The sequence below is a fragment of the Castanea sativa genome, chromosome 2 (genome assembly GCF_040712315.1).
Source record: "Castanea sativa cultivar Marrone di Chiusa Pesio chromosome 2, ASM4071231v1".
Taxonomy (NCBI): Eukaryota; Viridiplantae; Streptophyta; class Magnoliopsida; order Fagales; family Fagaceae; genus Castanea; species Castanea sativa.
This window is the reverse complement of record NC_134014.1, coordinates 17052972-17069575: the sequence shown is the minus strand read 5'-3', so window position 1 is coordinate 17069575 and position 16604 is coordinate 17052972. Positions and strand designations below refer to the sequence as shown.

Here is a 16604-nt window from a genome sequence, read left to right as displayed (position 1 = left end):
ATAATTAATTGAAGAAAAAAATAGAAAATACTAAAATATGTTGTTACTAGGATTTATCTCTAATGCTAACTTATGAAATGAGACAGATTCATTAAATTAAATGCTTGTTTTCATTGACTTTTGAAAATTAGAATCTGAAAACAGCTTTTTGTATGTTTTCAGTTTCCTTAGCAAATTGAGTTTTGAGAATAGTTTTTGTTTTTTTGTCAATTTTGAGTTGCCAAACAAGTTTTTTAGTCTCAAAAATAAAAAATTGTTTTTGAAAACAGAAAATAATGAGAAAAAAACAGTTACCAAACATACCCTAAGGTTTTTAAGAAATTGTACATAAAAGTTAAAAGTTAAAAATTGAATTTATAAGTTCAAGCAAGCCCTCGAAATATTCCCCCAAAGGGCCAAAATCCAGTTTTCATTGGACCTTCTCTATAAATAGAAACCCCTAAGGGTCTGTTTGGATTAAGAGAAGGAAGAAAGAGTATAGTAGAATTAATTGAAAATGAACTACTTTTTTGTTAATTCTATTTTATTGTACTCTTCTGTTTCTTCTTTATCTAAACAGACCATAAATCCCAACACATTTAAGTTATCAACACACCAAAGCAAAAACAAAGGCGTGCCCGTAATGTGCGTAGGCAACATTATTAGTTTTATAGTAGGAGTTTTTTTTTTAATAAAAAAGAAAAGATTTGGGAAAATAAAAACGTGAGATTAAATTAAAAAAAAGGGGGACAGAAGAAACAAATACATCATGATGAAGTAAAAAAAAAATGAATACATGGGATAAGTTTTGTAGATTGAAGGAGTTTTAAAACTAACAAAAGAGTGATTCTATTTTGTAGGGAGTTAGTGAGTAGACATATGAATTTTTTTTTGAAACCAAACGATAGAAAGTGCATTGATAATAGTAGTTCACAACAGACCACATAAACGAGGTGCCAAACAAGAGAAAACACAAATACAAAAAGCCCCTGCAGTCCAAAAAAACTACTGAATACACACCCCCAAAAAAAGACCCACCTACCCATTACACACTCAGACCAAGACCCACCTCCCCATTATCCAATCTACAAAATAAAGAATACCCCGGTATACTAAACTATAAAATAACAAAACACCGTAATCTACATCCCAGACATATTTAGTATGCATTAAGTAACCCGCTGATATGTGTCCAGGAACAGCAATGCCCCTTCTATTATTGTCTTTGGCTGTGGTTGGACTTTCTCAAAGTAGACTTTATTCCTTGCATTCCAAAGTGCCCATGATAGAGCAGCCCACTGTTCCAGTTCCCTCTGTGTGAGCTTGGCACCCAAAGTTCGAAAGAGATGAAAAAAATCCTGCACTTCACTACTGCATTTCTGCACTCTGCCTTTGATCATTGCCCACATACTTCGAGCAAAGGGGCATTCCCACAGCAGATGAGCACACGTTTCCTTCGTCTGTCTGCACAATTCACAGGTTGGATCAATTTGTATCTTCCTCCGAAAAAGATTATCTCTTGTAGGCAGAATATTGGAGCAAGCCCGCCACAAAAAAGTTTTAACTTTAGGAGGTACTTTCAATGCCCAGATCTTATTCCACCATTTCCTTTCTTCTTGTGCCCTTGAATGTTCAGCTTCCACCTGCTGGTTCAAACGAAGGGCTACCTGATATGCTGACTTAACAGTAAATTCATGCCTCCTATTTTCTGTCCAAATCAGACAGTCCCGTGACTGGCCTCGATTAAGAGGTATGGCTAAGATTTCCGTTCTAGTTCTAGGTGCAAAAGTTTCACAACCTTTAAACTATTCCACTGCCATGTGTTTGTATCGATGAAGTCAGACACCTTAGCAGATAGCAGTTCTTCTCCAATGAACACCGGTTTATGAGATAACCAGCGTGAAGATGACACCTCAATCTTTGTACCATCTCCCACCCTCCATCTTGTGCCTTCAAGAATGATGTCTCTAGCAGCTAACAAACTCCGCCACACATACGAAGGTTGATATCCTAATTCAGCCTCCATAACAGAGCAGGTAGGAAATACCGTGCCTTATAAACTCGATAAAACAAAGAATGTGTGTGGCGTAGCAACCGCCAAGCTTACTTAGCTAGCATTGCTAAATTAAAGGCATGTATATCTCGGAAACTCATATCTCGGAAACACAATTTCTGCCATTTTATCCGGTGGATCTTTGTGTCATCCTTAGTCTGCCCCACCAATATTTGGCCATGATAGAGTTGATAGAATCCCTACTGCCAAGAAGTCATTTCAATTAGAAGTAGAGATTTATTATTTTTGTCAATTTACTATTTTAATTTCATTTTTAAGTTTTAGGTAGAGGTATATTTGACAGTAAAAAAAGTAATAATTATTTTTTGTTAATTTACTATTTAAACCTTATTTTTAAGTTGTTGGTTAATTAATTTAGAAGTATTTTTGGCAGGAAAAAAAAAATTAACTTTGTGAATTATTTTAATATATACAGATATATATAGTATTTTAAAATTTTAATTTATAAGTAGATAAAATAATTTAAAATTAATAGTGAGTAGTTCAATTTTAATTTATAAGTGGATAAAGTAATTTGAAAATTAATAGAGATTAGTCCAATTTTGTAGCCAATATTTTAGGGGAGTTGGAGTATATTTTTACCAGATATAGATTAACTGTGAAGCCCCTAAGGCTTGACAAAGCTCTGGTTTTCGATTCCAGGTTTGTACACGCATTCCATCTACGCCATTGTTCCATCTACGCCATTGTCCTCTTGAATTTCATTTTCCATGTCTTATAAATTCCCTTTGTATTTTATTTTTTGGGTTTTAGTGGTTAATTCCATTGACAGTTTAATTGCATTTTATTTTTATTCCATTTGATTTTGAATTTATTTATTTACTTTTGAATTCAGGGTTTAGTGTTATTTGGTCTTTCACGAGGTTGGGTTTTTGTTGAGGCTTTGTTTGGTTGTATAGAAAATTGAGGAAATGGAGAAGAAACTGAAGTTTTTTAACGAAAAAGAAAGAGCTAACTAATCTATTGGAGTGAAGGTTTTGGTTCCTTAATGTCCCAGTTTGTGAAACATCAATTAATTTAATTTCAATTTCTTTTCTAATAATATATTCCCAGTAACCAAACAGAAATTTTGAAGTTGGTTGTATTGTAGAATTGGCAATCTATGAGCCTTGGGTATATACATCTAAGCATGGTTGTTGTTTTCTAGCATCTTTGTGAATGTATGGTGTGCTGTTATGTTGTCGTCGTGCAAAGTGTGGTTTGAGATGCATTATTGATTGTTCTATGCGTTGGCTTTATTCGTGTCTAGTGAGCAAATTTATGAGTGTGGGGGAAGGGATTTTGAAGTGGGAAATAGCTGGGACTGTGAGTGAGGAGACTGGAGTGGGAAGGTCCATGGAGGGATTTTCAAGTGGGCAGCATTGTCAATCTGGGAAAGCATTGGCGGAATTGCAGTCTTTTGAGCAGGTGGAAAGTGGAACCCCATCGGCATCACCTCTTGACTGGGAAACTGATGATGATAATGAAGAAGGTATGCCTTTTGTTCCATTACACACTTATTCCTCTCAACCATATCTACATATACAAACGACCTGAAATAGTCAACCATTTTGTTATTGTTGAAGTTGTGAAACTAATGGCTTGTCAACGGCACAACAGAAAAGGTATAATAAGTGTATGCTTGGATGACGCTTATTTTGCTGAAAATTGAAGACTTATGGCTGAAAACAATAAAAAAATAATTTTTGGATTACTGTTCACCTCAGAAAACACTGTTTATTTGCCTTATGCTCTGTTCATGTCACGTGAACAGTGCAAGAGGGGCTGGTCAAAAAAAAAAAAAAACAAAGAAGCCAAAAACGCCAGATGCTGAAACGCATCAGCTATCCAAACGCAGCTTAAGAAGTAATGTAAACATGTATGATATAGTTTATAATTAACTAATTAGTAATTCAATGTTTCTACAATCAAATATGCATAATGTTACCCAAAAAAAAAAATCCCTTCAAATGGGCAATCAATTAAGCAATCTAAAGGTATATTATAGCATTTTTTCTTTACTTCATCTTGCATCTTCTGAAGACAAAATAAATGGGGCTTGACCTACATTGATGAAAAAGTATACGGCAAGTAATGTCACTTTTGTTTTGCCGCTGTTTGATTGCCTTCCCAAAAGAAAAGGAATCTAACTTTGAAATAAAAGAAAATGTTTTTTTTTTTGATAAGTAAAAAATAAATCAATAAAGAAATAATCTGGTAGTGGATTTGCTTTTGTGATTGTGGTGATGTGTTCTCTGTGAAGTTCTTGAACAAAAGCATAACAATTTTTACAAATATCCCTTTTACATATTGATTTCTATGTTTTTAATGGTGAAATTGATGAGGTGGGTGCTACATAAAGGGGCTAACCTCGGGTGGGTAAAGTAACAATTTTCAAACCATAGGTAGATTAAGTGAATTTGGGCCTAACCTCAGGTGGGTGATTAGTAATTGTTCAAATACTTTATTTTCTCTTTGGTTGGTTTTTACCATCTTTGCTGAAGCTTATTACTCACAATACACTTCCAATTCAATTATTGGTAAAACACAATTTATAAAGTTGTTGATATTATCTGATGTAAGATCTTTAAGAATTTAACACTACAACAAATTTCTGGATGAGTTTTTGGAGGTTCTTGAATAAAGATTGGTGTTTAAGGGTTTTAGGTTAGAAAAGAGTAAAACTTGATGGCCGTATGGGGCGGAAATAGGGAATAGAATAGAAAACAAAATAAATAAAACACTAGGCAATCACACTTAGGTAGGAGAAGACAATCACACCCTCAAAACTTAAAATAAGCTGCTAGGATTTTATTTTATTAATCTCACTATGAATAATATTGACTACAATAAAGTCTTTATGTAGGATCTTGTTAATTAAATCCTTTCCTAGAAGGACTAGAATTTGATGTAACATATTCCTAGAATGACTAGGAATACTAATAACAATAAAAAAAAGACTTAATAACTTCTACACCAAATAGGAAACTCAAAACATAAAATAAGACTCTTGGGCCTTTGGAACAGCCAAGGACAGCCCATTTCAAATTTCTGGAAATCACCAAATTGCCCTTATTCTTGTGCAACTTAATTAATCGTTTGTTTGACAACTCATTTAGCTTTCTGTTGAAAGTGTGTTAAAATATACTTACACTTCAAAAAAATGAGGTTTTAAAAAGTCTTATAATCTGTTCCCAAACACAATAAAGCTAGCTAAATCACAAATGTTGAATCTTTGTATATATAATCTTATTTTTCCTTGAACTCTTTCGTCCACATCACTATCTTGTGAATGTTAAGTTTCTGGTATTTGTCTAATGTATTGTTATTAAGCCATCTTACTGAAGTTTGTTATTACTTCTGCTTGTTCTTTTCTTTGATCAAACCATTATTTGATTAATTGTTCATGTCTTTAATAGGGCCAAAACCTTCTGAGTTGTATGGAAAATATACGTGGAGGGTGGAGAAATTTTCGGAGTTAAAAAAAAGAGATCTTAGTAGTAATCAATTTGAGGTTGGCGGCCACAAATGGTACAAGCCCTGGAATATGTCGTTTGTCATACTTTTTTTTACTTTGTTTTTTTTCATATAATTGTGAAGTGTACAAATATGCACAGAAATATACTATGAATTTGCATACGTGTATATAAGGATTTCTACATTCGTTTATGTACTTTATATGTACCTTGTATGCATATAAGTGTATAAGTACACATGCTTAACATTAATATGCATCAGGCAGTTTCATTGTCTCTGAAACTCATTTGAATTTTTTTACTTAATTTCCTTTATATGCATCTCTAAATTCTAGTCCAATGGAGAGAGATACCATGAGATCATTTGTATGTCACATTGCAGGCAACTTATCATTCATCAAAAGTGATGAATGTTACAGTGGAAAATTTGAAATCCTTCCATATACACTCCTACAATTGTTACAACTAATTGCAGAGAATAATTATCTAATTATAAGAATGGTGTCACCATTAGATAAGTTCTTCCTATTTTGTAAAAAATTGGGTTTTTTTTTTCCTTTTCCTTTTCCTTTTCCTTTAATCTGAATTAAAATGTATGCTATCATGAAAAACCTGTTAGTGCATGTTGAAGACATGTATTACTTTGATGTTGTATATGAAATTATTATCTATCACCCAATGAAGCTACATATGTTCATTTTTCAAAGTCTACATCCTCTGTAATATAACGTGAATGTGGTATGGAGCAATGATAATTGTGTCTGCGTTCTTGCTACATTTCTTAGGGTTTGGTAAATACAGTAATACAGAAGAACATATATTGCAAAAATCTTAATTACATTAAAAATTCCAGACAGTTTAGTCTTGACCTAAGCATTCTTAGGGTTTGGTAAATACAATAATATAGAAGAACGTATGTTGCAAAACTCTTAATTACATTAAAATTTCCAGACCGTCTAGTCTTGACCTAAGCATTCTGCTCTTTATGGCAGGTACATTTTAATGTATCCCCAAGGAAATGATGACTGTCATCCTGCCATTTTTCTTCCCAATCAAACAAAAAAGCTTGCCATCCCTCCAACCAAATGAAGCCTTAGTGATAAATTTGAAATCCTTCCAGACTTCAATTTTTACTATTTATCACAGAGAACAATTATTTAATTATAATAATGTCACTGTTGGATAATTTCTTCCTATTTCTAAATTGGGTTTATATTTTTTCCTTTCCTTTTAATCTTAATTAATATGCATACTAGAATGAAACGCCTGTTTTTGGATGTAGATGATTTGTATTACTTCAATGTAGATATATCACATTATTATTTGTACCCATCATAATGAAGCTACATCACATGTTCATTTTTCAAAAGTCTTCATCCTCAGTAATGTGAATTAGTATTAAAAAATGATAAATGTGTCCATGTCCTTGCTAGTTGCAGCAATTTGTAGGGTTTGGTAAATACAGTAATATAGAAGAACATATATTGCAAAACTCTTAATTACATTAATATTGTCAGATAGTTTAGTCTTCTTGACCTAAGCATTCTGCTGTTTATGGCAGGTACATTTTAATTGATCCCCAAGGATGTGATGTCTGCCATCATCTCTCTTTGTTTCTGTGTGTTGCTAATCATGAAAAACTACTTCCAGGTTTGATATGTTAAAAAAGTTTGGAATTTTCTGGTGGGTATTATTCTTGGTTATGTGGTTGTAATCATGTAGCTTTCTTCTGTTTGTGAAACAGGCTGGAGCCATCTGGCACAGTTCACTATAGCAGTTGTGAATAAAGATCCAAAGAAATCTAAATGCTTTGGTTGGTTGCTTAATTACTGGTCAATAGTTGTGTGAAGTTATTCTTTCGCATCAGTGCAAGTGAGTAAATGAAAATTTTGCAGATACATTGCATCGATTCCAGAAGAACGAGCATGACTGGGGGTGGAAAAAAATCGTGGATCTGACAAAAATGCCGGATGGGTTTATTGATGCTGACACTCTTACAATAAAGGCACAAGTTCAAGTCATCAGGTTGATTCATAAATCTTTTGCCTTTTGTGGTTGATCCAACAATGATTCATTTTTTGACATTTTGATTGATATTTATACTTCTTTATGACATTTTGATATTGTAGATGAATGATTCTTTTTAGGATAGTATTTCTTTTTTGTTCAACTCTGTCATGGTGATGTATGCTTGTTCTATTTGGAGTTATTTGGGGGCTGTTTAGTAGCCAATTTAAAAACAATTTTCAATTTTAAAAAAGAAAAAGAGAACACTTGCTGAGTGTTTGAAGATATTGAAACTACAAGAACCCAATTGTCAGCTTTGTTTAGTGGTTCTTTATTTGATTGGTATCGAGCATGCGGATTCATTTTTACCACTTCCCTACCTAAGTTTATAGAATTGTTGTCTCTATGTATATAAATTTATTCTCTTGTATTTCTTAGACTCCTTTGTGTCCATTGTACATGGAGTAGTCTTTTTGCAAAGAAAGAAAGAAAACACTTGCTGAAGGTTGTTTGGTTCAGTATTAGAGCTGATATTCATTGATTTGGCTTAATAGGTCCTCTAGGCTGTGGGTTGCAACTTGTAATCATGGATTGTCAATTGGGCCATTTTTGTCTGCCTCTCCACCTAGTTGTGTTTCCTCCTCTCTCACTTCTCTCTTTATCTCTTTGACAATAGTGTCTTTTCGGCCAAGATGGCCATGCAAATCAGAGGCTTGTTTTGGGATGCGTCACTGTGACTTGGGTGTCTTCTTGGATCTTCTGGTGGTTGGGGTGGGGGGTTTTTTGGGTGGTCTTCTAGGATGCAGTGGTTGGGATGGCTCAAGGTGGCCTGCGTTGGTGATTTGGGTGGTGCCGATTGTGATGGTTTAAGAGGGGGGGGGGGGAACCCAGAGAAAACACATTATCAAACAAGCTTTTGTGGAGAAAATGATACAAAACTTTTTTTTCCCCTAATATATGTCTTTTTGTTGTTTTCGAAAATTATTTTCATTAACACAAATCAAATAGGCCCTTGATTTCTAGTGCCACGTTTTTTGCAAATTAACTTCTCTCTCTTACGCCGTGCGGTTGGCTGGATATGTGATCATTTATGAGTTTTTTTGGGCAATTGGGGTCTTTCTCAAAGGAGAATTACAATTCATGAACTTTTGAGGGATGTCTCTCTCTCTCTCTCTTGCCATCGGTTATGCTTAGGTGGAGAGGGGCCAAATATTAATTGAATTGATTAAGGAGAATTACAAGGCAGATAACTATCTCACACTTTGATGGCCAACCAATGCTTCCGCGTGGCACTTGCATACATCTTTAATTCATTCATTTTGAATTTTTGATTTGCTTACTGGACCTTCTCTGATTATACATCACCTTCCCATGGCAAGAAATTAGTTTAATTTAGACATTATGCATGTACCAATGTGAGGGAAATATAATTTTATTTATTTTAAGATGATGCACTGTTGAAGTCGTTAAGCTTTACTTTGGCATTATTATTGAGGTATATCTGTCATCATAATTAATAAATTCTATAGTTGATTTTGCTTGCACATTCAATCTAAGTTGATCTGAAAGGTGTTATTCATTGGGATTTCTTTTATTTATTTATTATTTATTTATAGTTAATTAATGCATTTTTATTGATAAAGAATGAAAATTGTGCTCATCTAAGTTGATCTGGAAGGTGTTTCTCTTTCATCGGGGTCTCTTTTATTTATTATTTTTTTATGGGTAAGTAATGCTTGTTTATTGATAAAGAAAGAAAGCTTTGTGTCCACAATGATAAACACAAAGGCTCATACGGATATAAATAAATCAGGTGGATGGGGTCTCTTCCTGATTGTACACGAGTTTTGACCCGAGTCATTTCCCTTTCAAGACCTGTTTGCTTAATTATGGATTTTGAGGTGTAACTGAGTGGGTGTGTTGTATTACCTTCTATGTTCAATTTTTGGTAGTTATTTATATTTTATAAGCATTTATTTTTGGCTTCTGGTTTGTAGGGAGAGAGCAGAAAGGCCTTTTCGTTGTCTTGATTGTCAGTATAGGAGAGAACTTGTTCCGGTATATCTAACAAATGTGGAACGGAATTACCAGCGATTTTTGGAAGAAAAAAGAAGCAAGCTTGGGAAGTTGATATACGATAAAGCAAGGTGGTCAAGGTATTGTGTGTTTACCTTCATCAAATATAGTCTAGAACTCTGAATATAAGTGTTAATTACTCAACATATCAGTTTTGAGGATATGGTGTTTTCAAGGCTTTCTTATGAAATGATCGTTTGGTTCTTATGCCCATGGATATGCCATTGTGTTGCCTCTGCTATGTGTTTTCAACGTGTTTTGGCATATGTATATGTGTCTTCTTGTTTTGTTGAATATAATTCATAGTCTACCTTAATAATATTATAATCCCCCTTCCCTGGATAATGCTTTATGTTGTGGGGGCTACTAATTGTCAACTTTAGTTACATTTCTGTTCAGTCTAATTTTTTTTTATTATATTAAAACAGATCTTTTGTTATTGTTGCAGTTTCCGTACCTTCTGGTTGGGAATTGGCCAAAATGCTAGGCATCAAATGTCCAGGGAGAAGATAGATGTGATTCTAAAAGCAGTTGTGAAGCACTTCTTTATAGATAAGGAAATCACATCTACTTTGCTAATGGATTCCTTGTATAGTGTATTGAAGGCTCTTAAAGACGATACTATGTGTAAGAAAGGGAGGCTGAAATTGTTGGAGGCTGAAGAAATGCCAGCCCCCATGGTTCGTGTGGACAAAGACATGTTTGTATTAGTTGATGATGTCTTATTGTTACTTGAGAGGGCTGCCATGGATCTGTTGCCTCCGAAAGATGAAAAGGGTCCGCAGAATTGTACAAAGGTGAGTTGCTGAAACTATGTTTTGTGTCAAAACTTCTTTTGTAATTATGGAGTTGTGTATGGCTGATTAACATGAGCTTGAATGTTGGGTAGGTTTTGGTTTTCTTTTGCAATTAATTTATTTTCTTCTCTCTCTCTCTCTCTCTCTCTAAATACGAATTAATAATGTATAACCCTGCATAGAGATAGCGAGAAGAAAAAAATAAAGTTTTTGAGACTAATTTTATGATCACCCACCCTATAACTTTTTTTTTAATGTTAAGTAATAATTTATTGAGAATGAAAGAGAACATGAAGAAATGAAGTGAACAGTACTAGTGTTCCCAAAGTGTACAATTAGAATTAAAAATTAAAAATGAAGTACTGACCACAAGAATTCCAGTGGCACTCATTATCTTTGGATGACTGACCAGCCCTTTACCTTTATTTACAGGATGGAAACTCTGGAGGGGACTTCAACAAAGATTCTATTCAGTGTGATGAAAGGCGTCTTACAGAATTGGGCCACAGAACTGTGGAGATATTTGTCCTTGCCCATATTTTCAGGTTGTTCATTTGATACCATACTATTGCTTCTTCACCAATAAAGAAAAACTGTACTTTTGCTTCTAGGACGTTCAAACTCTTTCCCTGTGTGTGTGTTTTCAAGTATTAATATATTTGTATCTGTTGATTGCCCTTGTGTCATTTCTTTCACTATTTCCAATTTGCAGTTTCAAGCTTCCTGAAAGTTCTGCATGTTCTTTTTTTGTTATCATGACCAACCTTCAATAATTGTCAATTTTAAGATTCATATCCTGCTGATTTTTTATATTATGTGTCGTAATTACTGGTGTTCCACCTTCAATTTCCTTGCATCTTATTAAGCAAGTCGATATTGCTATGATGTCTATAAAGTTATTAGTGTGCTGTACCTTTCGAACTCAAAGTGGATTACCAGCTGTTGTGTTTCTAAAGATCAATGCTTTAATGTAGCTGCCCTGTTTCTTTGAAAGTGAAATTTTTACTGAATAATTAATATTAGCTAATGGGAACTTGCACAAAATTTTGAGCAGTTTTTATTTATTTATTAAGATCTCAATTTATATTTTTACATGAATGTAAAAATGATTAAATCAGTAACCAATATGAACAACTCCAATTTATATTTTTAAATATAGTGATCTTCCTAAAATGTCCTTTATTTTATAATAGAGGTGGCATGGCTTTTAATAAGAGTCTTGTTTGTTTTTTTGAAAATGACGAGTTTAATATAGAAAACTAAACTTTTAAAAGTTTCATTTAATTTGGGATAGTCCAAACAAGAATTTGTGTTACTGAGGGAGTAAATTATTTTATGATTTAATCCATTGGGTAGTGAAATTTATTGCTTGCTCGTCTGTTCCTGTATATACCCTAAGTTTTTTTTCTCCCTACATGCAGCAATAAAATTGAGGTTGCCTACCAGGAAGCTGTTGCATTGAAGGAGCAGGAGGAGCTCATCCGTGAAGAAGAGGAATCTTGGCTTGCTGAAGGTGAGCAGAAGGCAAAACGTGGAGCAGCTAAGAAGGAAAAGAAATCAGAGTAAAATAAGGTTTTAATATTTTTAAATAACTTAAATCTCCAGAGAGTTTGGTCAATTGAATTTGAGTTTTGTGTCTTCAATGGTTCAATGTTTTTCTCCTGGAAAAAACATGACATTGCAGTTTAAAAAATTAACAAAATGTAAGCGCTTAATTACGTGGGGAATACGCTTTATCTAAATTTTTAGTCATGTAACCAGATTTTTAACTTGATTGCTTATGCCTAGTTGACTGCTTATGCTTAGGGTCCTTTATTTTTTTGGAGGGTCAACGCGGCTGTGCAATAAGCTAGCATATTGGTACCTGCTTATAGTTGGTAGTAGTTAGTTGTGGGTGTTGGGATCGATGATTATAACTCAGTTTTCATTATTCAAAACTCAAAAACTGTGAGTCCCACTGAAAACGTTTGGATTGATTTTTGAGTTGAGTTTTCATAACTCAAAACTCAAAATTTTGAGCTGCATAACTCAAAACTCAAAATTTTGAATTTGAGTTACAGAAATTGAAAACAAAATTTGGATATTTCCAAATTTTGAGTTAAGTGTTTCAATGGTACTATTGTAAATAACTCAGTCGTAGTGGGGCTTACGTGAGTGTATTGTCAAATCAAACTAGTGTGTGACTGTTAGGAGCTAGCTCCTTATTTTATTTTATTTTTGCTTTTGAGGCAGCTTCTCTTCTTTAAGTGGGCCCCACCACTTTTTGCATTATTTGAGTTTTAGACATAAGATATGCAATTAAAAATATGAAACCAAACAAATATTTTCTGGAGTGAGTGAAAAAGTAGAGTTAGAGATAAGAGTTATGAAAATTGAGTTTGAGTTATAAGAACTGAATTATGAGTTATGTTCAAACCAAACACTCTTAATTAATATTAATGATTAGTTTTTCCTATATTGAGTAATATATTATGCAAGTTGTATTGTTGCATGCAAATGTATTTAAGATTTAAAAAGGGTTTTCAACATAACTTAATACAGTATTTTAGGAGATTTTTAAATTTGCCACAAATTTTTGTTCCTAATAAAGTACCTTAAATCTTGGTTTAATTATGCAATGCTGAGAAATTGAATATTTTGGTTTGAATGATAATTTCGTAATGTTTTTCACCAAAAAAGATAATTTCGTAATGTTTGTTGAATACCCACTGGCCACTAGATCGGCTGGGTTTGTGTTCTGTACCCACTTGATTGGACCCTAACTATACAGCCCAACAAGACAAAAGTAAATATTTGGAAATTGGAGAAGATTTCAGTAGTTTGATTAGTTTTGATTGAATTGTCTGACTGTTCAAACCTTAAAGTCAAAACTAAGGCTGCGTTTGGTTCGGCAGTAAATGGTTTCCGGATGTAAAATGATTTCAGCTGAAAATATTTTTCGGAAAAGAAAATATTTTTAGGTGTTTGGTAACATTTGAAAAAATACTTTGAAAAATATTTTCAGGTGTTTGGTTGTCATCTTGAAAATATTATAGAAAATACATTTTGTATTTGTTGCTCACATTTTCTCACATTTTCTCAACTTCCAAACAAATATCATTTCCTGATCTAGAACAACAAAACCCAAAAAAAAAAAAACTCATCAAATTTTCTCAATGAAGCACAACAAAACCCAAAAATAAAAAAAAGCTCATCATCAAAAACCAAATCCGGTCAGATAGAACGAAGACAGAGAGAGAGAGAGAGGCGACTGGCGATGGCGAAGGGGAGTTCGCGCCGGCGCGGTGCGGCGATGGCGAAGGCGAGATCGCGCCGGCGCGGTGCGGCGATGGCGAAGGCGAGATCGCGCGGCGCGGCAACTGGCGATGGCGAAGGCGAGATCGCGCGGCGCGGCGACTGGCGATGGCGAAGGCGAGATCGCACGGCCCGGCGATGGCGATGGCGATGGCAAAGGGGAGATCGCGCCGGCGCAGCGATGGCGATGGCGATGGCGAAGGCGCGATCTCGCCAGCGCGGTCTGGGTGCTCTCTCTCTCTCTTCGTGCTCTGTCTCTCTCTCTCTTCGTGCTCTCTCTCTCTCTCTCTTCGTGCTCTGTGTGATAATTTTCTGGAAAATTTCAATTTGAAGGTAAAATAGACATGGAAAACGTTTTCCGGGTGGGGAGGGTTTATTTTCCGGTCAACTGATTTCATTTTCCGTTTGACCAAATTTTCAGGTGTTGCCAAACACCAACAAATGCTGAAAATATTTTCCGGAAGTGATTTACTGTCGAAACAAACGGACCCTAAAGTGTAAAAAAGTTGTAATGGAATTGATTATTGTATACTGCCAGATGCCCATAACTCTTTGCCCGTTCCATGTTGTGCTCACAAGAGCATTACCATCAGCTATTCTATAAAAAAAAAAAATGTTATTTTGATATATTAAAAGTCTATTTTATTATTTTACCACATTATTTTACAATATCTCATTCATCACATGTTTTATTTTTCAATTATATACATTAAAATAATATTTACTACACATTAAAATAATATTTTAACTCCTCTCCATCATCATCATCAACAACAACAACAACAACAACAACAACAACAACGGCACAACTACCACTGCCGCAACAACACCGACAGCCACCACAGGCACAAACCCACATCCACCAACGCCACCTTAATAAATAAATAAAAATCTACAACAACCCACCACATTCACAAACCTCAAAACCCATCTCAAATCAAACAAACCCACAAACACCACTGCCGCAACAACACCGTTAGCCACCACCAACACAACTCACATATGTCAAATCAAACAAACCTACATCCCAAACCTACATCCACCAAATCAAACAAACTCACATCCATTGGCACAAACCCACATCCCAAATCAAACAAACCCAAAAGCAAAACCCACCACTGTAGGCCGATTGAGAGAGATCCGATGATGGGAAGTTCCAATGACGTGGTAGACGGTACGAAACTCGACGGCGTGGCGTGGTGGTCAGTTGCGTGGTGAGATCGGCGTGGCGAGATCTGCTTGAAAGAGGAATAGAGAGGGCGATGAGAGAACCAAATGGAGAGAGAGAGAGAGAGAGAGAGAGAGAGAGAGAGAGAGAGAGAGAGAGATGTGTTGTAGACGGAGAGAGAGATATGTGTTGGGAGGAGAGAGAAAAGTAAATAAAACAAGCCAAAAACTCTTTGACATTGATGTCCGTACCGTCTCATATTTGAGATGGTACTATAGCGGTGTGCTAAAATTTTTGAGATTTGGAATACCTGATGAGGATTGGTTTTTTGTGTTTGGTGAGCCAAATGCCAAATATTTGGCATTTGACACACCTGATGGTAGTGCTCTAAAGCTAAAATTTGGGACTTCGTGGTTTCTCTCTTCTTCTTTTTTCTTTGATACTTAAAAAGGATTCATTAAAAACAACAACGAGGCTACAAACAGTATTCCCCCTTAAAACATCAAACACAAATTAGGAACATACAACACAGAGAATAGGAGAAAATTTACTATTTTTAATACTTATCAAAAAAAAAATTTACTATTTTTAACATTATTTTTAGAACAATTTAGTTAGTTGTCAAGTTTGCAAAACTATGTTGCAAACTAGTATTTCAAGGTTCTGAAACTCGAGTTTCTAAGGCTTGAGTTCCAAGTTGTGGCAGTTCGATGTGGAAGATAAAATCCACTTGGAACTTGAGTCTTTAAGAATCGAGTTTCTACCGTGGGTTTGTGCATGCTGAGGTATGGGTTTGTTCCTGCAATGGGTCTTCTTCCCTTTCTACTTCTTCTTCTTCGTGGGTCTTCTTCTTCTTCTTTGTAGGCTTACTCTGTATGCTTACTTTGTAAGTTCTACGGAACTCGAGTCTCTAAGACTTGATTTTCTTCATTAAACTTGAGCCTCTAAGGCTCGAGATGCTAGTTTGCTAAAATATTTAAAAAATATGCTAATTAACAAAATAGTCGCTAAAATAATACTAAATGACAAATTTCCCCCTAAGGAACAGAGCCTACAAAACTACAAGAGCCCCCTTTGCAAGAGCATGGTAGTAATTTTGGCTTCTCTTCTAGTCCAAACGAAACAAACTCGGGCAAGGTAGAAGATATTATTTGTGAGGGGTTCAAGGATCGAGGAGTATCATGCCGTGGAATAGCTTGCTAAAATAGACACACACACACACACACACACTTGCAAAAAAAAACCCTATTTTTGACCACCATAATTAAAATATTGAACACCATTACTTGAGAATCACAAAAATTTGGGTTCAACAAAAATAAAAGTAATGCTACACCCAAAACATTTTCACAATAATTTCATAACAAATCATATGTGGTAAGCTGTTATTAATTTTATTTGGGTCCAATTCTAACCTCACTTTTTTACCCACTAATAACAATTTGTCATATAAGATTTGTTAAGAAAATGTTTTGGACGTAGGATTACTCCAAAAATAATTTTAGCCCCCAAATATCATCCGTAACCCCTTAAACTGAAAAAAAGAAAAGAAAAAAGGCTTAAGTAACAACAATAAAAATTAACCCAAATAACAACAAAAATAGCCTAAAAAAAAATAATACTAGACCAAACAACAAGTGAACAAATTATTCAACAAAAAATCCTATTGTGGTCATGAGTTCTCTTTGGCAATGTTGGTAGTTATGCACTTTTTGGCTTTACAGTTGCAACAATTTTGCTCTCCTTAGTGACTC

At 34.7% G+C, this 16604-nt stretch overlaps 1 protein-coding gene across 3 annotated transcripts; it reads left to right on the top strand.

The window, feature by feature from the left end:
- Positions 1-1891: 1891 nt before the first annotated feature.
- LOC142626005 (TNF receptor-associated factor homolog 1b-like) lies at positions 1892-12130 on the top strand. Of its 3 annotated transcripts, none has more exons than XM_075799768.1 (10): positions 1892-2015; positions 3303-3524; positions 5452-5563; positions 7070-7158; positions 7253-7321; positions 7404-7533; positions 9513-9671; positions 10040-10388; positions 10821-10933; positions 11810-12130. In XM_075799768.1, exons 2-10 carry the CDS (start codon positions 3314-3316, stop codon positions 11952-11954), a joined length of 1377 nt encoding a protein of 458 aa, XP_075655883.1. In that variant the 5' UTR covers positions 1892-2015; positions 3303-3313; the 3' UTR covers positions 11955-12130. The 3 variants fall into 3 exon arrangements, with proteins under 3 accessions (XP_075655883.1, XP_075655882.1, XP_075655881.1); XM_075799767.1 differs by lacking the exon at positions 1892-2015 and adding an exon at positions 2614-2695; XM_075799766.1 differs by lacking the exon at positions 1892-2015 and having other exon boundaries at positions 3113-3524.
- Positions 12131-16604: the final 4474 nt, after the last annotated feature.

What these genes read in the sequence shown, in the direction of transcription:
- LOC142626005 (XM_075799766.1), top strand. Translation starts at nt 3,212, where the DNA reads ATGTATGGTGTGCTGTTATGTTGTCGTCGTGCAAAGTGTGGTTTGAGA. An exon ending in AAAGAAATCTAAATGCTTTG is followed by an intron (nt 7,322 to 7,403) that starts GTTGGTTGCTTA and finishes AAAATTTTGCAG; the next exon opens with ATACATTGCATCGATTCCAG. An exon ending in GCACAAGTTCAAGTCATCAG is followed by an intron (nt 7,534 to 9,512) that starts GTTGATTCATAA and finishes TCTGGTTTGTAG; the next exon opens with GGAGAGAGCAGAAAGGCCTT.